Raw genomic sequence first — 24,926 nt, forward strand, 5'->3', positions numbered from 1 at the left:
CCTCTCCCTTGTCCAGGTGATAGGTCACCTGGTCATAAAGAGAAATGACATTGGTCAAGCAAGATCTACCTGCAACAAACCCATGCTGGCTATCCCTCAGGATGTTGCCATCGGCCAGTTCGTTGAGGATGACCTCTTTGATAATTTTTTCTAAGACCTTCCCCGGGATAGAGGTCAGGCTGATGGGCCTGTAGTTTGCCGGATCCACTTTCCTCCCTTTCTTGAAGATGGGCACCACATTGGCCTTCTTCCAGTCTTTGGGCACTACACCGGAGTGCCAGGAATTCTCAAAGATCCGTGCCAGAGGCTGAGCTATGATGCTCGCCAGCTCCTTGAGTATCCTGGGGTGTAGATTGTCAGGGCCAGCTGACTTGAAGGTATCCAGACTCTCAAGGTGTTCCTTCACAAGGTCAGCTTTGATGGGGGGCAGGGGATCTCCCTCACCTGGATCTCCCTGTCCTGTAGTGGGCATGGGCATCCCATGTGACTGATGAAAGACCGACGCACCCATTTAATAGGTTGGCTTTTTCCTGAGCATCAGTTGTCAGTTGCCCCATCTGGTTCAGCAGGGGTCCAATGTTGCCCTTGCTTTTCCTCCAGCTCCCCACATATCTGAAAAAGGGCTTTTTATTGTCCTTGATACTTGAAGCTAGTTGGAGTTCAGTTGCAGCCTTGGCTTTCCTGGTTTGCTCCCTGCGGGACTGGACCAGTGCAGAATATTCCTCCTTGCAGGTGAATCCCATCCTTCATCCTTTGTAGCCCTTTCTTTTTAGCCTCAGGAGGTCTGCTAGATCCCTGGAGAGCCAGTGGGGCTGCTGTGCCCTCTTGCTGCCTTTCCTCCGAGATGGAATAGAATTAGCTTGTGCATTGAGGATTGCTCCCTTGAGGAGCAATCACTCTTCCTGAACTCCCCTCCACCTGGGGTCGTAGTCCCTTAGGGCCTTACTGACAAGCCTCCTGAGCTTGTCAGTCAGCTTTCCTGAAGTCAAGGACTTCAGTGTTGCTGACTGACTTGCCAGCTTTATGGCGGATGGTGAAGGTGATCAGCTCATGGTCGCTGTCACCCAGCTTCCCATCAATCACTAGGTCCATCAATCACTAGGTCACCGATTAGGTCATCCCCAGTAGCCAGTACCAGGTCAAGCAGCGCTTTACCTCTCATTGGGCCATAGACTTCTTGAGTCAAGTAGAAGTCATCCACACACGATAGGAAGCTTTGCGACCACTCGGATTTTGCTGAGTGATCCTCCCATGAGATGTCTGGGTAGTTAAAGTCACCCATGACAACCATGGTCCTGGAGCATGCGGCCTCAGACAGTTCCTGGGCAAACTCCTGGTCAAGCTCTTGACTTTGGGTGGGAAGTCTGTAGTAGACTCCCACCGTTATGTCCCCTGTGCCGTGTTCCCTACAGATTTTAACTCAGAGGGTCTCCAGTCGTCCATCCTGGTCGCCAACATCAGCTTGCAGGGACGCGTAGCTTTTCTTAACATAGAGAGCTACACTCCCACCCCTTTTATCTACTCAATCTCTCCTATACAAGGTATAGCCATCTATACCTGTGGTCCAGTCATGGGTGGAGTCCCACCAGGTCTCCATTATCCCTATGACATTGTAATTATTTGTATTAATCAGGAGGATGAGCTCCTCCTGCTTATTCCCCAAGCTCCTGGCACTTGTGTACAGGCAGGCAAGTGTCCCCTTGGTGGCTCTTGCCTTGCCCACAGATTTGACCAGGGCTGGGGTAGGGGTGGGCTCCCTTAATGCCTTGGCCTGCTGGCTTTGCAAGGGTTGCTAAGCAGGCCAGCAGTGGCAGCAGCCCCTCTGCCCCAAGTGGGCTTAGTTTAAAACCCGGTGGAGCAGTTCAGCCATTCTGGCTGAGAAGAGCCTCTTCCCCAGAGGAGAGAGGTGGAGGTCATCTCTTCCCAGCAGCTTGCTGCCTCTCTCGCCAAAGAGCAGGCTGTGGTCATGAAAGCCATGAATGGTACTGTTATTATCTGTTGCTTCTCTTTATCTTTTATTTGCTACATGTAATTACCTCTATGACTACATCTATGTACCAGTTATTTTGGAATAATATAAACAATAAATAAAAATCTAAAATTGATGAAGAGTTTGATGAATAGCTACAGCAACTACTCTGCAATGATGTTGTAATAAAATCAGTTCTAATTCATCATAATTACAAAGCAAGGGTACTTTTAAAATTCACATAAAAACAAAATTATGAAATGAAGAGTAGGTACATTAGTGAAAATATGCAAATTTAGCATGAACATTTTTTAACTTTGGTTTATAGTTAAGTAAATATATGAGTCACTTCATATGGAATGTACATCTAAATATATAAAATCTTAGATCAGGTTTAAGTGAAGGGAAACTTAAATGCACACGCATTATATTTTAAAATCAAGTTTTAAAACATAAGCATTGCATTCTTTAGTTTAAGCTGCCACTGATTTAATATCTGTTACAATGACAATTTTTCCTGGTTTATTAAAAGAGCAAGCTAACACTGAAAAGCAGGAAGACCCAACGAGTCCCACTCAGGCTCTTCCACCTGCATCAAGAATGCAATTTCCATTGAGGTTACGAGTGGCTTAGCAGACATATGGAGGGGAAAGTACACCCTTATTCATTTGGGAATACAGTGGAACTTTTATGAGGTTATAGCAGATCTCCAAGCTTGAACAAGGTGACAAATGGTAGAAAAGACCCTTATGCAGGAATGAGCAACTACAAGTTTGTTGTTTTAATAAATTACACTTAGCTTGTAAATTTTTTAATCTATTAAATAAAGCAGTATAAATGGTCTTTTGGGCAATGCAAAGACTCAATATCCAGCTACCAAATATAAAGGCTTCCCTTATACAGATTTTTTTTCAAAATAAAACAGACAGCCTGATATGTAAGATAGGAAACAGAAGACCAGAAAATCCTTGAGTTTCGCATCTATGCATAGTTTTGCACTTAGCTGTCATTTTTAAGTCTACGTCTTTGCCTTTAGGCAGATTTGTCACCAAAAAGCACTTTGTATTTCTAAATCCAGACTTATCTATAACTCCCCAATGTAAATTAAGCAAAATAATTTTAAACAGCCTATCAAATATTAAGAACAAAATTAAGTTTCCAATACTTTTTCTTTCTTCTTCCAATTCTCCTTACTTCTCTAATATGAATAGCTTTGCAAAACTGTAAGGATGTGCTTTAAAATGGGGTTGTTTAGCAAAGAAAACCTAGGGCTTTTTTGCCTGCATGTTCCAAGATATCAGGCTCTTTCACACATAAAAGACTTTGGGACAATTTATCAAGCAACAAGTTTCCACAAGTCACATGGCTACTATTAACTACAGTTTCAATTAATAGGCTCAAAGGGCCAATAATATTCACACTGTATTAGCAAATGCCAGTAGTTTGGCATTTACCAGGTGACTGATGACAAGGTTTCAAGTACACCTTTCATATTCGGACAACAGAGCATTCTGAAAAGTGCCCCTAACATAGGCCACAGAACCACAAGACATACAAAGCATGTTATTCACTCTCTTTTTTAATGTTAATTGAATGTGCACTCTGGAGGATTATAAGAGGCAATGAAGTTAACACATTGACAAATATTAGTTCATTGTCGGTTGGATAATTTAAATAGGAGATATTCAGCAAGGTGAATGATGACATTAACTTCTTATCATGGGCTTCAGTTCATGAAGTAAGTAAGTAATTATACGTTTAAATACTATGTTGGATGTAGAAGTAAACAGTGGATTTGATGGGGTCAGGAATTCTTTATCTTATTTAAAATATCTGAAAGATTCTTGAAGCTTGGTATTACAAGCAATTGTAAGCAATTATTTCATTTCTACCTAAAGCCCAAAACAATATTTATCTTCTAACCTGTGTATACTATTCCAATAAAAAATTGGAATAGTACAAAAATCATAAACAGGTGTATTATACTACCCGAACTAAAAAACTAATAGATATCTAAATATAAATATAAATGTAAAATTATCACTCTATTGGAGTTATTCTGAGCTGGGTCCCCTTTTTCTGTGGCCTCAGATCTTAACACTAATCTGGAATAAAACATTAAAAGCTAGAAATACCTCACATGACTCAAAAACTGATGTCACAGTAAATAACAACAAACATAGGTCACTTAAAGGAAGTGACTGGTTTGCTTCATAAGGTGAGCTCATTGGAATAATATTGTCTTAATACAGCCAAATGGTAGACTCAAGGAATATAGGTTATAAAATAGGATACTACATCCTACGGTGAACTGAAAGAACTTAGGGGAAGTGGTATATGATCATTTCAGCTTTAATGGCAACACTGCAGCTTAGGGGCTGAATGTGACCACTGAATACACATTCAGAAGAATATCAGATAGGAGCAGGAAGGTAATATATCTTACATGGCATTAGTGAGGCCATTAACAGATTACTTTGTCCAATTCTGGTAAGCACACTTCCAAAAGCAAATTGAAAAATGGCAGAGTTCTTAAAAGATCTACAAGAATGAATAGATGTCAGGAAACAGACTAAAGAAGTTCAGTCTCCATTGTTTATCTACAAGAAATGGTGACTTGATGATAGTCGACCAGCACTTACATAGGAAAGAGATATCTATTAGTTCTTTACTCTAGTAGAAAAGGGTGTAGTGAGATTCAATGGCTAACAGCCAAAATGACACAAGTTAAAATGAAAAATGGGGCCTAACTTAGAACATGAAAAAATTACCCATCGGAGCAACTTACTGTGGCATACAGTTGGTTCTCCATCACTTTGTAAAAATATTAAGCTGTTGCTCAAATAGAAGTCATAAGTATGATGTAGAAAGTATGGATGTCACGACCATTCCACTCACTATTCACAACTCACCCTGCCAGGCAACACTGTGCTGAAACAAAGCTCTATTCTAAATGTTTTCTGAACAAGTAGTGTGGGCATCCTTAGCCTGCAGCAGTGTGGGTGGGCTAATTGGCTTTTCCGCTCAGCAGGGCTAATCAGTCCAAGGACATGTGAATGCAACTACAATGTTTCTGGTTTAGAAGACAGTGTGGATGAAGAAATTTGGCATGTTTCAGAACGATGCTACCTAGCACAGTAAACGTACAGTACAGACGTAGTCATATGGAAGTCTGGTTATCAGGAAGATCAGTTGTGGTCCAAAAAATCACATTTAAGTAGGTAGTAGAATATTTTACAGGTGAATAAGTAAGAGAAAATTCTGAATGAAATGTGCAGCTGGTATACTATAGTATTTAAGAATGATATAACAGAACTATGTGAAGTCAAGCAAGCTTTCTGACATATACTACACATTATTGGCAACCACAAGAGGCCAAACCTATGCCAAAAAAATCTGACTGATTTAAAGTTTATTAGATGTTTTTAGTAAAAATGTGAGGTTCCTTTTCTTTGGGTTCTAACCTTTTAAGACACACTCTCTTCATGAATTCAAACTTCTCTGCACCTCTGAAAACTGCAGCCATTAAAAAAATTATAGCTGAGATTCTCCCAAAATCTCTTAATAGCAGTAGCAGAGGTCTTAAAAAACACAGAGCATTCATAATAATACTGAAAACTGGCTACACTGCAGTTTGGGGGGAAAAAACTCTCTGAAAATGAAATTAAATAAGTGTTTTCCCCCACACTGCATAACCCTGCATGAACTTAGTTTTATAAAGTCAAATTTCAGTGGAATAATTTCACCAAACTTAGCGATAAGAGCTTTATGACTATTAAATGCATCACCCTGCCTCTTACAAAAGCCATAGAACAGGTCTTTGTTGAATGACCCTGCCATTTTAGCCTCTGTACAGTCATGCGCTTTCCTGGGCACAAGGACTTGTACCTGCTAGTAGTCAGGCTGTGCGAAGCTTCGGGTGCTGATTCGATTTGGAGGAAATTCGGCCCGATTCAGCAGCTGAACCTCTGAATCTGAATCGAATCAGGAGGTCAATAAAAAGGTCCAAATTGATTTGAAGCTCTTCGAATCAATTTGGAAAATATTCGGAGAGCTTTGGAGATTCAGGCAGGCCCTGCTTACCACCGCAGGGACCTGGACCTGGACTTTGTGCTAGTAAGCAGGGGGCGGGAGGCAGGGCCTGGAAGAGAGGGGGAGGGGACCATGGGGGGACCCCTGCCAGGCCTCATCCCTTGCCTGCTCCTCCAGCCCCCATGAGTGCCCCCCGACCCAGCTCCTGGCTCTTTAAAAAAAACAAAAAAAAACAAAAAAGCCTGCACTCATCAGCTGCTGCAGTGGCCTCGGGGCTTTTGGGGGCTCGTGGCAGAGCCCCCAAATGCACCATGGGGAAGCGAGGGGGCAGCAGAGATTGCCTCCCTGCCTGGGAACAGCCAGTGAGTGTATGGATTGATTTTTTTTTTTTCTTAAGAATCGGGAGCTGGGCTGGGCAGGGCAGTTATGGGGGGGGGCTGGGAAAGCGGGCTGGGGTCAGAGGGCTCATGGCAGAGCCCCCTATGCAGCATGGGGCAGTGGTGGGGCAGCAGGGATTGCCCCCCGCCACACCCGGCAGCAGCCAGTGAGTGGAATTTTTTTTGTTTTTGTTTAAAGAGACGGGAGCTGGGACTGGGAGAGCAGGCGGGGGTTGGGGGCTCGTGACATAGCCCCCCACACAGCGCGGGGCAGTGGGGGACAGCGGGGATCATCCCCCCCCCGACCTGGCAGCTGCCAGTGAGTGGGGGCTTCTTTTTTTTTTCCAAAGAGCTGGGAGGCTGGGGCCAGGCAGGGCAGCTATTGACAGGGCTGGGAGAATAGGTGAGAGATGGGGCCTGTCCGATTTAGAGATTAGGCCGATTCAGCAGTGGCCAAATCTCTGAATCAGATTCACCTGAATCGATTTGGAACAGTGATTCAAATCACCAAATTAAATCACTGTCCCCTAAATCAGCCGAATCCAATGTGAATACTAGCCACTTCTCACAGGCCTAGCTAGCAGCCCCCTCCTCCCCCCCCCCCCCCCCGAGCAAGATATTCTCAAAAGCAGGAAAGGAAAGAGAAACCAAAATCACAGTTCTGCCTCTCCCACACCAGACAGCAACAAAGAGCTCAACAGAGGACAGTTCTAAGGGATTGCACAGCCAGTATATCATCTTTCCATGTTAGAGAAGACAGGAATACCCAATTAATGCTAATCCTAGCTCTGGTACAAATTCACCTCAGTGAATTTAGGCAAGTCACTGGACCATACTTTCATTATCTTTAATATGCGAACAATAATTGCATACCTACCATACACTCCAAGACAGTAAAAGCTCATTAAGGTTTAGAAAGTCCAACTACTATATGTACCACTTACCACTTTGTCACTTTTTATCAAAGATATAATTCCTCCTATCATTATTTCAGCTCTGTACAAATTCCATCAAATATAACCTGAAGCTAAATCACTGTAAATATCAAAGGAACCAGATTTTGACAGAGTAAAAAAAAAATTAAGTGTGAGAAGCAAAATATGTATATTTCTTTCAAACATATGATGACATTAAAATTAGCTTACTAGTAATGTGATGGCTCAGTATTTTATTGTTAATTCCTTTGCTGTAGGTAAACTCACAGAGTTGACTGACCTAGGAAGAGCAAAGCATTCTAAGGATCCTTCTGTTCTGTTCTCAAGCTATAGAAAGCAGGGGGGGACATTTTTTAATGATTTGCTACAAGAAAGTTTAATAAGCTAAAACATGTTTCTACATATAGAATATTGTAATAGTAGTTGATGTTCATCAGTTTTAAACAATATTATTTTTCTCAGTAAAGCAGGTCTAATATCCAGGGTTGTTTGTAAGTTATGACAAGGGAGTCTGTTCTGTGTTTGTAAAACAGAATGAGACTCTTTGAACTAGCAAAACACACAAATGTAGCCACACATGGGGTTAGCAATACCATAAACCCTGACAATGTGCAGAGGGAGTCTGGATTAGCAAAACATTCCCACAGTCAGAAAACCACACTGGTATGATTTATTAAAAGCTGAAACAGCCCTGAGATGGGAGGTAGTGTATTCCAGAGAATAATGCCACTGGAATAAAAGCCAAGAAATTTGGGCTCTAATTCTTGGCTTTGGCACTGACCTATTACATGTCCTCAAAAAATTACTTTTTCACTCCGTGTCTTAATTTTGTCAACAAGGATAATGATATTTACCTTTGTAAAGCATGTTGAAACTGAGAAGTAAACATTTGTAAGACCAAAGGAAAACTATTAATAATAAATCAGAAAATCAGGACTTAAGCCTGGTTATCTCAATAACTTAAAGCATTGCACTGTCTAAAAATAAAACGGACTTTTCACCTATCCATGAAATGCAGCAGTTCTCAGGGGGAAGGTAGTTGGGCCTAAATCTTACTCTACCTTTAGCCATACAGGGGTGCATATATACTAGCCCTGTGCTAAGCGGCTAGTATTCACTTCAGATTCGGCTATTCGGGGGACGGTGATTCAATTCGGTGATTCAAATCACTGTCTTGAATTGAATTGGCCGAATCTGATTCAGAGATTCAGCCACCACTGAATCTCTGAATCGGACAGGCCCCATCCCCCGCCCACTGTCACCGCCCCATCAATGGCTGCCCCCCCAGCCCCAGCTCCCCGCTCTTTGAAAAAAAAGGGAAAAAAAAGCCACAGGCTCACCGGCTCCTGCTAGGCAGGGGGAGTGATCTCCACTGCCCACCACTGCCCTGCTCTGGGTCGGTGACTCTGCCATGAGTCCCCAGAAGCCCCAACGGTGGCTGCAACATCTGGTGAGTGTGGGGTTTGGTTTTTTTTCTGTTTCTTTTTTAAAGAACCAGGAGCTAGGGCCAGGTGGGGCAGACATGGGGGGCTGGGAGAGCAGGCGGGGGTTCATGGCAGAGTCCCCCAAGAAGCATGGGAAAATGAGGGACAGTGGGGATTGCCCCCCTGCCTGGCAGCACCCAGTGAATGGGGGCGCTTTTTTTTTTTCTTTTCAAGAGCCAGGAACTGGGACCAGGCAGGGCAGCCATGGGTGGTGGACTGGAAGAGTGGGCGGGGGTTCTCAGGGGGACTGGGGGAGCAGGCATGGGATGGGGCCTGTGGGATGGTCCCCTGCCCTCATCTCCAGCCCTGCCTCCCCCACCCTCTACTTACCAGCATGGAGTCCAGGTCAAGCTCTCTGCGGCAGGGAGTGGGGACTGCCTGTATCTCCAAAGCTCTCTGAATCTTTTCCAAATTGATTCAGAGAACTTCAAATTGATTCAAACATTTTTATTGGTCTCGTGATTCAATTTGGATTTAGAGATATGGCCACTGAAACGGGCCGAATCTCCTCCAAAGTTAGTACATGTTTACACACCTCTCAGTGCCCCTAGGCGCCCAAGACTCTTTCACTTTCTGCCCAAACTGTTTAGATTTTCAAAAGGCCTTTGATGAGGTCCCTCGTAAGAAGCTACTAAAAGAATTTAGTAGTCACAAGCAGAAAGACCTCCATCTCATTTAACAAAGCAATCTCTGTTTGTTAACTCCTCCTCTTGGCTGCACAACTCTCTCTCACTTTGTGAGCCTCAAAAGGAGGACTAGAAATTGAATTGGATAATGCCTAATTTACAACCTGGTAGTTAAAGGATTGTGCTGCTGGGTAACTGGGTAAAGTGATGTGATATTGGGATTCTGTCCTTTGTATTAACTGCTTCTCCTTTATCCACTATCTTATTTAAATAGTCAAAGGGCACACCTACACAAGAAGCTATGGTGCAGTAGCAACAAGCTACTGCACAGTAGGTCATTACTTCTACACAGTGGCATCCCCAGACAGTAACTGTGTGTCATGCCACTGCATTGTAGTAATGAACTACTGTGCAGTAGCTTCTTGCTACTGTGCAGTAGAATCGGGGAAAAAATGTAGGCAACGGTACTGCACAGTAATGCCAGAAGGAAGTACTAAATGATGGCACAGTAACAAAGGTGCCGTAGGGACGCATGCAAATGTGCCCACTCACTACAAACATAAGCTCCTTTAGAGATCTCAACTATTTACCGTCTGGATCTAATGCCCACTGCTTTTTAAATTACCAAATTGTTTCATTGCCTCTTTTTCTAACACCTCAAATCTATGATAGTACTTTTTATAAATTATCAGAAAAAAGCAGGAGTAAGGACTGAGTGTAGACTCATTGCTACAACTAACTTCAACTTGCTCTTGTCACTTCATAAAGCATTTGAACTACTTTAGTTTAACAGTACTGCCATCAAGGCAGTATACCAATCTTTTTATGTTTTTTAATAACAAGAATTATTATATATCTTACCTTGTGATCAGTATGGCTGCATCTACTGATGACAAGTCTTCTCCCCAGCTTGTTGACATTTCTAAATGTATATCGTTCTTCTTGCCAAACTCTTCATGTTGCCATTTACAGAAACTCTCCAGCATTTTTTCCCCATAATGACCAATATACATATCTGCCTGAAATTGAAATGCATGCCATATTATCACACATCATGGTTTGTATGCATTTATAGTTCTCTGATCTTAATATGTCCGGGTATACTAAGAGTTTAAATAATCTTAAAGCTGAGAACAATTTTCACCCAAAGATCAAAATTTCCTTAAAATGCCTTGTCTAGCAATCCTAATGGTTTATGTGAAATTATAACAGATTTCATTATTCATTATACATTTTGAATTGACATTTACCTATACATTATTTTTCTCTAACTCTGTTTTCCACTCTAAAATACCAAAAATAACAAAAAACAAAAATTCTTCTGAAATGGTTTTCCCGATTTAAGCACACACTTTGACTGATTTGATAAAAAATGTTCTGTTTTACAATAATACTATATTCAGGGCAGAACTGTTTTAGCTTCAGGAATGTAGACTATCCTTATTTGACTTAAGGGTGAAAATTCAGCCTCAAAGGACTCTATCACCTAAGTTCTTTCATCCTGTATATGTCAATCTCCCACTGACATAAATGGGAGTTCACTGCACTTACAGAATGAAGAATATTTATGTCTAGACCCAGGTAGGAAAAATACAACCTCATTTCTTTAAATGCATATACTAGAAATCTCTCTCATATGAATAAGACCATTCTATGTTTTATTGTTGTGAATTTTAACTATAATATGGAATGATGTCTTAGCCACTTTACAAAAATAACAATATGTCCACATAATATTGCTCTGAAATGCAATGTAAGAAGCATAGGTCACTCCAAAGAACATCACCAACTATGCCAGCTGATTCAGTTCTCTTCAACAAGATAACAGGATTTAAAAAATAAGCTTAACAATGATGTCTGAAAATATAGCAACACTATACTACTTAGGATATGGACATATATATATATGGAGCTATTTCAACAAGAGGAACACTTCAGAAGGGCAGAAACTAATATGTTCTAATTGTTATGTGTGGACAAGCAGGGAATGACATAAGCGTAGCATAAGTGATCTAATTTTAAAACTGCTCCATCCAGGGACAACGCCAGCCTTGGCTCTGCTTCATTCCCAACTTGTCCACATGTAACAACTGGAAAATTAAACAGATGTTGCCCTTTTGAAACAACTTCAAATGTATACCTGTTGTTACCATTAGTGCTTTGTTTATGGTACAACTGACACACACATGTGCACTAGGGCTGTGTGAAATTTCAACAGCCATTTCATTTTGACACTGTTTTGACTCATTTCGAGGCCAAAACAGCAAAATCAAAATGAAACAAAGGCCATTGAAATAGCCTCGAAACAAAACGAGGCTAGTCAAAACATTTTGAAAGTCAAAACATTTCGACCATAGTGCTGGGGATGGGAAGTCAGTCCAGCTGGGCTGACTTCCCATCCCTGGTGTCAGATTCGGCAGAAGGCAGGGAGGCAGCACAGCTGGGCTACAGCACCACCCCCCATGCTAGATCGCGCCAGGGGCAGGAAGGCAGCCCAGCTGTGCTGCCTTGCCATCCCCTGCGCTAGATCGCACCAGTTGCTGAGGCACCAGTTCCTGAGCCGGGGGCCGGGGGGTTCCCTGCATACTTTGCAGTGGACCCCAAAGTGAATCAAAAGTACTTCTGGTCCACTTCCAGGTCCACTGCGGAACATGCGAGAGACCCCGCCATGCTCCTGTGAGATACTCCATCCGCCCCACCATCTCAGTATTCACAAGCCGTGCCAAGTACCTCAAGGTACATAGAGAAAACATATAAAGCTGTGTCTATGGCTGAGTTGTCAAATCTCTCCGAATCACTTCAGATGCTTCTGATTCAATTCAGAGAGATTAATGGATCTCCTGGTTTGATTCAGATTCAGAGATTCAGCTGCCAAATCAGGCCAAATCTCCTCTGAATCAAATCAGCAACTGAAGCTTCACACAGCCCTAATAAATACACAAAGAAAATAATTGACACAATTTGCCAGGGTGTACTAAGAGATTGGTTACTGCATGCCATGCTTTAGTGTGGAAGCAAACAACATAACCCTACTCTTTTATCCATTTTCAAATGTCCTTCTGCATTGACTAAGAGAAATGAAGTTACTACTTACTGGAGTCTCGTGAAGCAAAACAAGCTTAGTCACCCGAAGATTCACTTGCACTCCGAGGCTCTTGTGTTGAAAAAGATTAAAAACCTAAAATGAAAAACAAAAACAAAAAAAAATGATTTCATTATATAGAACATAGCTTTAAAAAGTCAAATCTCAGAATATAAAGACACCTAATAATTCTGTAGTACTTTGATTTGAGTACCTGAATTTTGCTACACAGCAGTACAACATAAAAGCTAATATATTACCTTTCTCTTTTTTGGACAGAGATGGGGCAAACAAGGGGTTAATATAGTATTTTAGTTCTAGTATCCAAAAAAGAGTTCATTTTACACTTGACAATGACTATAACCTCTATTCTATACATTATAACCCCTTACACACATACATTGTGTTACGCATGAGAAGTCCCATTGAGTTGAACAAAAGATCATGGTTAAATTGAGCTGTAGCTGGGAAGAGGCAGTAACATTTTATCACTTCTCAGGCTATAATAGTACTCTGCCACCAGCAACCAAGAGCATCATAGGATTCCTCTATATGAGAAGGACCACATGTCACTTTGGGCATGAGCATTCATTCTTAATAGGTCTGGTTTCTAAGCAATCAGGCTGATCAAGTCCCATTTCTTGCCTTCACTGTCAAAGGTACATAGTATCAATTACAAGTATACCAGTAATTTTATGCTGAGAGCATTCTGAGGTTCCATTACATTTCATTGACTCCACTTACAAGTGTATCATTAAATCTAACAAGCAAATCAATCTATTGTGCAAAGGCTAAGGTAAGTTCTAAGAATTTCCTACCATGTTTAAGATGGTTAGAATAAATCGTCTGGCAGCATCTGTTCCATGATATAAAACCATTGCTGGATCTGCAACCACTACAGTTTCTATATTGTACTCTTGAGGTAATTTATAGGAATATCTTTTTCTTCTTCCACTTTCTGATACTTTTTGATTCTTGGATTTTCTCTTCTCTGTAACATAAAAAAAAAATGCTGCATGAATTCATCTTTTAATGCAGCAGCATTATATAACAGCATATCATTGATACTACTGAATTTGCTGGAAAAACAATTTGTACTACAAATGCCACTAACAATTTATCTGTGAGCAGTAAGATAGGTACTACGGCTGTGCGAAGCTTCGGTCCCTGAGTCGATTTGGCAGAGATTCGGCCCGATTCGGCAGCCGAATCTCTAAATCCGAATCAAATCAGAGGGCCCTTTAATCTCTCCAAATCAACTCAGAACCCACCAAATCAATTCAGAGAGATTCAGACAGATTCAGCGATTTGGACAGATTCAGCATTCAGACATAGACACAGCTTTAAATGTTTTTTCTACATGCTTCTAGGTAGCTGGGGCTTGCGATTGCTGCAGTGCTGGGCCAGACGGAGCATCCCACAGAAGCACGGGGGGCTCCAGCAGCAGACCCGGAAGTGGACCAGAAGCACTTACGGGTCCACTGGGTAGCGTGCGGGGGGGGGCCCCCCACACCCCCTAGATGGGCGACTGGTGCCCTCTGGGTCTGGGCGGGGGGCACCCAGGATCCCTCTGCAGCCAATTTCCAGGCTGGGGGGCCATGGGTTCACTGCCGATTACACTGGACAGCCCTCCACACTGCTGTAGGATGCTGCATTCACCCCAGCACCGCAGCGATCACGAGCCGCGCTGCTACCTCAAGGTTTGTAGAAAAAACTTTTAAAGCTGTGCCTGGGTCCGCATCACTGATTCACCAAATCAGCATCAAATTGTCAGATTCGGGTTCAGCCAAATCAAATCAGGGACAGTGATCTGCATCAATGAACTGAATCGCTGTCCCTGATTCGGGCCAAATCTGAATCAAATAGGGCCCCCGTTTCGCTTACCCCTAATAGCTACACTATGTGAAGGAATGTATTTAAGATATAATGTAATCATTATATACCCTAATAAGTACTTTCAAGGGATTATACTTGTGCTGCTGTGCTCAGATCAAGGCCATGGATTATATCACTATTCCAAACAACTATTCAAATAGGAGTCCCATTCAGCAGAAGCACCAGAACCAGGCAGATATTTTGAACCTTCCTCTCTATTCCTAATCTACACAAAAAACTGCATTTTGTCCTTGATCTTGCTAATAAAGGAAGACCGAATATTGTTGTATGTTAGCACAAAAGCAGACTCACTAAATTAGGGAAGAAACCCTCCTACCATCAGAAAACACAAAATACCCTGAAGTCAACAAACCCTAGCATATAACAAGGCAACTTGGATTGATGCATATTCAAATTCCAAATGAACACATAAGATCATGCTGTACATAAAAAGTAATTTATTAATAAAGTTCTAGATCAGACTTTGCTTTTGAAGGAAGAGCTTAAATAATCATATACCAGAGGACTGAATCAAAAGAAACTTTTTTATAGAAAAAGTATGAAAACATTTCAAAATGAAAGCTATATACACCAGTAGAATAATGCAAACAAAAGGCCCTGTGTAAATGCGTAGCATTGGGTGCTATATTTTCAACAAAATTTCTGCTGAAGATGACAATTATAAACACATGTTCTAGAAACATTCAGGCATTGGGAGACTGAAAGAACATGTTTTTCAATTAATTGCCTTCATCACAAAGAGGAAAATTCCTTTACTCCATTTTAATATGAGTGTGCTTTCCAAATCTGAAGAACAATTTTTCAAGGAAGTGCTAAAACAATCTCAAGATTTAAAAGGATATAACTCAGACAGGAGAAAGATAGCTCAGCAGGGGGAAATGATATTGTGTTAACAAAGTACTGCATGCTAAAAAAAAAAAAAAACCAAAAAAAAACAAAAACAAAAAAAACAAACAGGTGTGCACCTCATTCTTAAAATACAGCAATTTATAAAAAATACCTTTTCTCACTCTCATTTGTAGAAAGATAACTTATTAAAATAAAATAAAGGGAGTTTTCCATCTATTGACTCCTTTGTGAAATCCTATGAAATATGAAATTTCATTTCTACCCAGGAGAACTTTTACAATCTTTTCTCCCATGCCTGATAAAGTATATTTGTGCCCAAAAGTTTGTAATTAAAAATTCTTTTGCAAAAATCTTATTGGTCTAATAAAAATATCATCTCTACTACAAGTCCTGATTGTCTAAAATAAAACAAGATACATGAACTTACATACAACTTTGCACTTTTATTTTCCAGAATTAAAGCCACGTTGTTGCTTTTGCCAAGGCATGTCAATATGTGACAAATGCATAAAGCATACAAGCTATATTTGCTTCAAAACCAAACTGATTTTAAAAATATTAAATAAAAATTCTGGGAGGTGTAATTCTAATGTCTCTGGGCATTGTCTTTCAAACACTTAACATACAAAATTAACTTTATACACATGAATAGTCCCTAACTTTACACACATGACTGTTAACTGTAGAACCACAGGGGCTCCTTTATTTTGTCATTCTTTAGAGAATCAGTTTTTAATGAAACTTCAGTGTCAGGATGCTGGCCAAGAAACACACCCTACAAGCTGTACAGCTATGACTTACCATACAAGCATTTAATGCTGAAAAAAGAAGGCTATGACTGTAAGATTAATTAATAGATAAATTTGGGTTAGAAAAGACCTCTAGTGAGTCATCTAGTCCATTTCCCCACATCCTAGAAGGGCTGTTGGATTCCAGCAAAGTTTACAGCAACACAATTTATCCACTGCTTTATTCTTAGTTAGAAATGGCAGCTATTAGCTAGAAAAATTAATGGGACGTTAGTATTTCTGCTTTAAAAAATATCTGCTGATCGTTCTATTCAGCTTTTAAGTAGCTGAATAATTTATGCTTCAAAATGAACAATTAGTGGTGTCAACAGAAAATAATAAGCTATATTTCTAGTACTGTTTCTCAATATTGTCATCATAGAGAAAGGCACTTATGCATTTTAGGACAATCCTGGTTTATGAAAAAGTATGTTGTCTTTAAGGATTGTACACCATAAGAATTTTTCTCAGCTCTGCAAAAGGACAACTTTTCAAGGGGCTTTGGACATCAGTCTCATTAGAGCCTTCTGACAAGCCAGTTCCAAGCCAGCTGGCCTTTTCAAAGTTTACTGGCAGGCTTCCCCATCCTTTAAAATCTCATTTATCTGAAGATTTCCATTTCTACAAGATCTTCAAATAACTAGGGTTATAATGTGTTGCCCTAACTGGCATTAAAAAGATTGGATTTCAATGATTATTGCCAAATAATCTGGTAATGTCTAAAAAGATGTGTACAGCTCTTTATATAGTTATAAGCAGGTAAATATGTAAAGAAATACAGGGATAAGATAAAGTACCTCTATGCAAAAGTATTTATTTATATTGTACATGAGCTGTTGATATAGAAATTAGATCATGCAAATAAATGGCTCATGAAGATTTACATTATACCTACACAAGTCCAATGCAATCAACTCCCTTTAGCTGGCAATGGAATAAAGAACACAGTGAAACCTACCAATGGGTACTCTACAACACAGCCTTTGAATCCTTTTCTATAGTTACAGAAAATGTAAAAAAACAATAAGTTGTTCAGAATCACTCCCTGTTAGTGACTGTAACCAAGCACTGCAACCCTCAGATTATTCAGCACTCCTTATGCCCGGACTTGTGCCAGTTTCTCACCAGCACCATTTGAGGAGGCATTGCAAGTTTGTGTTCTCAAGCTCTTACTCCATCCCACTTCTTTTCCCGTGAGGTCAAAAGTCTACATTCTCTCATAAGAGGAACTATATAACTAATCTGTTGGTCTCTTAAGCTGTGCTTCTGTGGTGTCTACATTCCAATTAATAAATTTTCTCTTTATTTTCTAGCCTATGGGTGCATCTACATGTGCTATTAGTGCTCATGAGTAAACTCTGGAGTTCAGTGCTCCGTCTGCATGTGAGCCCAAGACCACAGCATGTTGAGCTGGGTCAGGGCAGCCCTGGCTGGCAGGGGACCCTGCCAATGTGCTCCCCTCAGCTCCACATGCTGCAGAGTGGCCTGCTGGGGCATAAGGGTACTCCAACATGGGGCTAGCCAGCAGGCAGTCCCTACACTGAAGCACCCTTCTGCCCTAGCCAGCTAGAGCATTGTCTACATATTTGTTGCTACAGAGTGAAAAACTCCACAGCAGGATAGTACTTGTGTTTGCAAGTACTATCCTGCTGCAGAATTAATTAAACTATTCCAGCCTAATAGGGTGCACATGTAGATATGCAATGTTTACTGCCCACAGTTAATTAGTCCACTGCACAGTAAACATCTAAATGCTGTCTGTCAAATGAACTTTGTATGGAACTCATTATCTTGACTTATTTGGGCGAGAATTATTAGGCACATAAACTATTAAGATACCTAATGAATATGAGCCCAATTTCTAAAAGGACTTAAGTGCCTAGAAGTAAGGTATTTCTGCACCTTTTATATCCCTGACCCTGCAGTAGAACCCAAACCTTGAGTTAGGTACCTCAGACCCCTACATAGTGCACAGAGTAACTTCAGAAAGGAAACCAAAACAGCCAGCATACTTAGCAGGAACTATTTAAGGTCCGCACACTCAGGTGTAGCTACTTAAAGCTAGCCAATGAAAACACTGAAAAGAAGACCATGTCTGAAATCTGGCACCCTACACAAAATGGTGCCTTAATACACTTAGGATCCACAGTCTAGAACCTTCCATGAAAGGAAGATGCCTACAACCATTCTTTCAAAAGTTGAGGAGTCATTCATGCCAGTATCAACACCCTGGTTTATGCAACAGCCTACTGGTTAAGCTAGAGCAGTCATGCAAGATGCAAGGGAACCAGACTCCTTGTCTGAAGGAATCAAACCCAAATCTCTCACTTTGCTATAAAGTGCTCCAACCTACAGTCTATGAACTGTTTTGGGATGAAGGTACTCTCCCTACCTCCTGTTAAACTGTGCCAATCTTTTAAAAAGTAACTTGATATTCTTTAGGACAAAAAGAGAAAGCAAAAAGGAATTGGTTCCTCTCTAGATGACTGGTCAAAGCATTTATCTAAGAGAGTTCCAAAAGTCCAGTCCTGGCTCCTCCACCTATTTATACATTTTAGCCCATGACTGCTTCATGTAGACTGCATCAAGAAGCCTTAGAGAAAGAGCTCATCCTCCCAGCTCTATACCATAACCACTTGGCTATATTCATTTTCCCTCATGAACATGCTGGTTAGAGCCGTCGTTTGGAAGTGGAAGACAAAGTCATAAACACTGTGTTCATTAAGTACATCAGAGACCAACCAGATGACACAGGGAGACAAGAAACAGACTATAAATGTTGGATCAAAGTGAAAGATGGCCCATAGCCTTCTTTAAAATCTAATGGTTTACTTGATGTGCAACATTCATACATAAATGAATGCACAGTTCCACTTAGAGCCAGAAGTCCATCATGCCACTTAAAATCCCGTTATTGCTAGAAAAATAATCAGATAGGTCATTAAGAAAAAGTATTAGCTGGGGGGGAGTTAAATATGCCCAATACATTAAATCTGTTTAATGAGACCAGCATATTACCTGTAACAACACCACAGTAATGAGTGTGAGAAACTGGATTTTCAGCAACTTTCTCCTCTATAGACCTTTTCCTTCTGTATACCCTGTGTGCATAACCTGTCACAGCCAAAGTGCGGTTGAGCGGCTCAATAAATATGAAGTCCTCGTTAATTTGTATGAACCCCATCTGGAAAGAAAAAGAAAGGGAATATGTAAGGGAATTACTTTTAAAAAAACTATAGAAGTGCACACACACCTCCCACAAAAGGAAAAAAACAAAAGAAACTTAAACTTATTTTTAAATGTATTTTATTTTAGTAACCCTACTAGCCAGGTGACCATCTTTCTGTTTTATTACCCTCTGTGCTGCAGTGCACTAGAATAAAATTTAGTTAATTCAACAAGATCTGTGTGGGTGGGTGGCTAGATGCCAGTAGCAGATGCATAATATGGATCTGGAATGTTAAAGGCTTATTTTGGGGGACCCATGGGGTCATTAAATATGTACAGCATGTACAGCAAAATCTATATGCTAGCTTTATAATACACAATGTTGTCATACTTTTTGCTAAGCAGTTTTACTAAAACAGTACATGTTTTAAGATGAATTTTAAAAATGAGCTATTTAGCAACTGTGTATAGCTCCAACAAAATTGAAATGCTTGTGAAGCCCTAGTATTGATTTTTTAATTGCTAAAAATGTCTTTCCTTTGAAAATAAGCTGTGCAGGGTTAAGAGAGTCAAAGCTGATGTTTACATCAAGTGTAGGTCTGATTTATGAGAATATAGTTGAGCTCACAAAACTACTGAAAAACTTGCTCTTAGAACTAATATGTATGGTGATCCAACTCAGATCTCCTAAGACTGCCAACAAATACAAAGTCTATAGAGAAGAAATTTATTTTTTCTACAAAATACCATGAACAAAACTGTCAGCTGACTTCTAATTCCAGAAATTTGAAAGCCATTAAATACTACTGCTTATAGAAAAACAAAATGACACATCTGGCTCAAATAAGTAGAGTTCTTCTCCATGCATTTAATTCCCATATATACAGAAATAGAAAAAATCTGCCTCTGCTGAAATTAATGGGATTCTGTTCCTGATCAGGGTTCTTGTATGACATAACTTCACAAAACATTTATTGATAAATCTTCAGAAACAAACCTTGATCCAGCTGAGAACATGAAATTAAATTGCATGTGTGGTACAAATTATGCATTTCCTCAAACATATACATGGGCATTACAGCCCTTCTTACAGGCAACTTAAATATTGTATATAGTTAGTTTATTTCTCAGTGTGGTAGGTTGGCTGCACCTCAACCTCTCTCAAAATTTTCTGATGGGAAATCCTGAAAAGAGTTACCATCAGTTAACCATTAGTAGTGTGGAATATTTCTAATAGCCAGATTTGATTGGCTGTTTTTTTTCCTGTGCTTATTTTTCAGGCAATTTTATATGAAACAGAAGTCTTAAATATCAAACATTTAGAAGCTAAGCTAAATTATTTAATATGCTTCCATTACGACAATGAGATAGTGTCCCCATATAGCCAGCATACTTTATTGTTATACTAACTAGCCTGCTTGTATTGAGAACATTGGTTTGTTTAAACAACAGGTAGAATATAAGTAAATCTGACTAATTTTCTCCTGATTTTTGTTGGTGGTTTTGAGCTTCATTCAGATACTGATGGACCATTTTGGACCATTTCTTTTTAATTGGGTGCCTTTAAAAAGAAGTTGAACTGACATCTTGGGAAACAGGAGCTTTTTATTCTCAGAATAAGTATTTCACAAGCAGCAGCTGTGCAAGGTTCATCATAATATGTAGCTAGTGTTCATTAGCCCTGACCTCGAGAAAATACCTTCAAAAATATTAAATCATTTCATTCTCAATGCTCATTCAGTCCCTGACCTCTTTGCTAAGAATAATAGAAAGGACAATTTAAGGGTGTGTTTTCTTAGATTGCTACCCACAGACTCAGCAGCTGGACCGAGACTGTCAACATATTCCATGTTGGCTTTTGAACCCCACTGCTTTGTTGTGGGGCTCCAACAACTGCTTCTAATGCCTGGAGTTATTCCAGGAGAAAAGGGAAAATTGAACATAAAAATTTAGCAATGAGCATTAGTATCAGCCATATTCATTCAACTACTGTAGATCCATCTCAGACAAATTTGGATAGCAGCAAGACTGTATCAGACCTTCAGTCAGTATGGATAGCAAAACACGTATGTCACACAAATACATTTCAGGGGGAAGAGGAGCAATATGATTAAGATAGAGGAGCCAAAAAACAGCCATTATTATTAGTTACCTAGGATTTGACAGCTGCCAGTGAAACTATAGAAAGACCCGATTGATTTTAACAGCCATAGGAGGTCACAAGATAGATACACTCTTTATTCATTGATTCATAGATGTTTGGGTCGAAAGGAACATTAGAAGATCATCTAGTCCAACCCCCTGCTCCAGGCAGGAAAGAGCACTGGGGTCAGATGACCCCAGCCAGCTGCATGTCTAGCCTCCTCTTAAAGACCCCCAAGGTAGGGAAGAGCACCACCTCCTTTGCAAGCCCGACTACCTCCCTTGGAAGCTTTAGGAGCACTTGTCTTTATATGGACAGGTAACACATTTGAAAATGACTATTTGCTACGATGGGGATTCCTGCAGTTTCCAACATCTTATCTGAAGTATATTTTAAATGTAGCACATATGTGTAGCAAACACATTGGTAAAGATTATGTGTAGGATAAATGTGCTTGGGCTAAATTGGCACCCCCACCCGGTCTGCCAGGTGAGGAGGGTTTACAGAGACCCAGCAGAACTAAAAACAAAACCTGTCGAAGGGCAGGTGAGCTCACAAAAGAGCTGACGGCCATCCATACCTGAAGAAGACATTGGCACCACCAGGTTATTTTTGCCCAAAGAATTGCCGATGACACAAAAGCAGTCAACTAATCTCACACCAAATCGGTTAAGGCCCAGGTTAACAACAACCATGTCTTTCACTGATGCTCAGCAGGATAAAAGCAGGCTGAGACCACCAAACATCAAAGACTAGATGGGATTAAAACTGACTGATTGTACAAGGATTGCAAAAGACTGGGAAGAATGGAGGAAAGTTATTGCTACATCAGAGGTATCCCAAAGGTCAGTGAAGCTTTTGGACTGAGTAGCTGGCTGACTGAAATGTGCTGAACCAAAGATCTGGACAGGCCTGTTAAACAAGCACTAATCTCTAATTACTCTTGCCTCTTAATTATTCCTATACAACACAACAAAATTGTAAATGCGATGGAGGTACCTAATCCATCTCTGATGGCTGTCTCAAATGATTATGCATGACATCTAGGGTAATGAGCACAATGTAAATACACAGAAAGTGTGTGTTCTGAGTTATATATATATATCCCAGCATGGCTTATAATGTGGGCACATGCAAACCAAAAATAAAAATTTTCCACCACACATTTTCCACCACACACCATACAAGAGTTTGGAGACCTCCATACGTTTGCATTCACAGTATTAGGACTGGTGCTTCCAATGTGGGCAATTGCTCTAATATCAATTGGTGTATCTCTAGTATTTGCTTTTTTGGTTTGGATATTTGTATGTCCATGGACGAAGAGGAAAATAGCAAGTAAGTAGCCAGTAGATTAAATGCTAATAGAGCGAGATCCTTGTGAATTGGAATATGTGCCATTTGGGGATTTATTCTGGAATGGGCTTCCAAGAGAGGTGGTGCTATCACCTAGCTTGGAGGTCTTCAACAGGAGGCTAGATAGTCACCTGGCTGGGGTCATCTGACCTCGGTCCTCTTTCCTGCCAGGGGCAGGGGGTTGGACATGATGATCCATTATGGTCCCTTCTGACTCTACAATCTATGAATCTATGAATCTATGTTTCTCAAAATAAGTCCATTTTTTAAGCCAAGAGGGGACACTAGCCCTGAAGAAGGAGTATCCCCATGCCATGTTTCAAATGTCTGCTATATTTATTCCAGAGATATCAAAAATAAAAGAGTTTGAATTTTTAACTGGTGAAAATGTTGTTCCCATTTTACCTGAAAATATCCTGGACCTCGTTAAAAAACAAAAAGTCACATCCAAGCAGAGAAAAAAGATGGAAATTTTAAAGCAAAGATGTTAATATTTGGGAATGATGCATCTCAAAAGGGGCAATGTAATGGTGACTATTCAGCAACCTTAACTACATAAGGTATGCTGTAACATTCTTTAAAATCCTGCCCAGAGTGCAAAGTTTATTTTCCTAAAACAATAGCGTATTCCATTTTCTTTGATTGGGTTCGAGTTTCCTGTTAGTTCCATATGTACAAACTTAAAGCAACTCTATTGCAATCAGTGGAATTATACTAATGTGAAATTAAGATAAGAGAAAGATGAAGGTAATCTTTTATTATTAATACAGACAGCTGGCTATACTGGGTATATGCTAGGCACATAATGTGGTTCCTGATCTGCAAGTATTTTTTTAAGGATCTACATGCAACTTGAAGTCATTGATTCAGATAAGCAAATATCTGATCAGCAGGGATCCAGGTTTTCCATTTGCCATGGAAAAATGTAGTAAAATGCAGATTTTCTCATTTTAAGAAGAAAAACATAGATTTTCTCCTTGAAAGGAGAAAAACATGGGAAATGGTAGGTTTCCCCTTGCAGGCTGGCAGGGTCCTGCAGGGGTCAGGGATGCGAGTCAGCATGGACAGAGAACCAGCATATCAGGGCTGCTCAGCACCACAAAGCAGCAAGGGGGACAGCCACAGCTGGATCTGAGTCATAGTGAGCAAAGGGAGCAGGGGGAGCCCTGATTTTCCATAATAAGAAACTCAAAATCAAATGCCAACATTTATAGATATTTAGAATTTATTTTTGATTGAGACACTGGTAGGCTTCCAAAATGCTTTAAAATTGTAAGTATATCAATAAAAATTGTGTTCAACTGATACCTATGTATACAGTGGTGTTTCATTTTGATTGCAGAAAAACACGGATTTGGGGGTTTTAATCAGAGAATTTGTAATTTGTATTTAAAGAGAGAAAACCAGGATCCCTGCTGATCAGCTTTGTCTGTTCCTACTGAAAGTCAGAAAAAAACAAGTTCTGACCAAAAAGCAGTCCTTTTGTAGAACCTGAAACAAGTAAGAGGCACAGGCATGTGAGAAATACCACAATACATTAATAGAGCCCTACCAAATTCAAAGCAGAAGTTGGTTGCACTGCAGCTTCTTTAATCTTCCAAGTCCCCCCAGCCCTCAGGCACTGCTGATTGGTAAAAGGGCCCTGCTTGCAGCTCACTTCTGATCAGTGGGGGGCAAAAACTGTGGTTTTAAATATGGTACCATTTTTGCCTCCCACTGCTGATTCGCCAAGGGGCCCTGGCAGCCCTGCTGCTTGGAGTTGACTGGCAGGAAGGCAAAAAAGGTGCCATATTTAAAACTCCACTTTTCCCTTCCTTGCCAATCAAGTGGGGCCCCTTCACCAATCAGCAGCAGGAGAAGGGAGTGCATGGGGGAACCTGCAAGATTAAAGGAGCTGCAGCACAGCCTACTTCTGCCATAAATTCGGTAGAGCCCTAATGATATACATCTAAAAACATTAGATTCTATCCCCTCCTTGTTCCTTTGAGGGTGAGAGAAAAAAAACCCTCACATCTTTAAAGACAAGAAAGAAAATTAAGGGTAAGAAAAAAAAGAAATACGTACAAGGACACACTACATCCAGAAAGGAGCAAGGAAGGAGAAAAGGAAGAATTATCCCATTCTAGGAGTAAAGATAAAGGCAGAGACAAAAGTAGCCTGCAAATGTCATAAGCTAATACAGCATAATTTCCCAATATTTAATTATATAATGCTTAGATTG

The 24,926-nt window shown here is 40.4% G+C and overlaps 1 protein-coding gene across 3 annotated transcripts in view; it reads right to left on the reverse strand.

Moving 5' to 3' along the window:
* Positions 1–24,926, reverse strand: part of ADAMTS19 (ADAM metallopeptidase with thrombospondin type 1 motif 19) — a 277,546-nt gene that overhangs the window by 201,994 nt on the left and 50,626 nt on the right. For all 3 annotated transcript variants that reach the window (XR_002087243.2, XM_019478175.2, XM_019478176.2), the window contains 4 exons: positions 19,057–19,222; positions 13,324–13,496; positions 12,518–12,601; positions 10,285–10,442 (listed from right to left, as the gene is read on the reverse strand). Coding sequence is in view for 2 of the 3 variants with exons in the window: in XM_019478175.2 (XP_019333720.1) it covers positions 10,285–10,442; positions 12,518–12,601; positions 13,324–13,496; positions 19,057–19,222 (581 nt within the window). In the remaining variant the exon portion in view is untranslated. The remainder of the gene's footprint in view (positions 1–10,284; positions 10,443–12,517; positions 12,602–13,323; positions 13,497–19,056; positions 19,223–24,926) is intronic.

The sequence above is a fragment of the Alligator mississippiensis genome, chromosome 3 (assembly GCF_030867095.1).
Source record: "Alligator mississippiensis isolate rAllMis1 chromosome 3, rAllMis1, whole genome shotgun sequence".
Classification (NCBI taxonomy): Eukaryota; Metazoa; Chordata; order Crocodylia; family Alligatoridae; genus Alligator; species Alligator mississippiensis.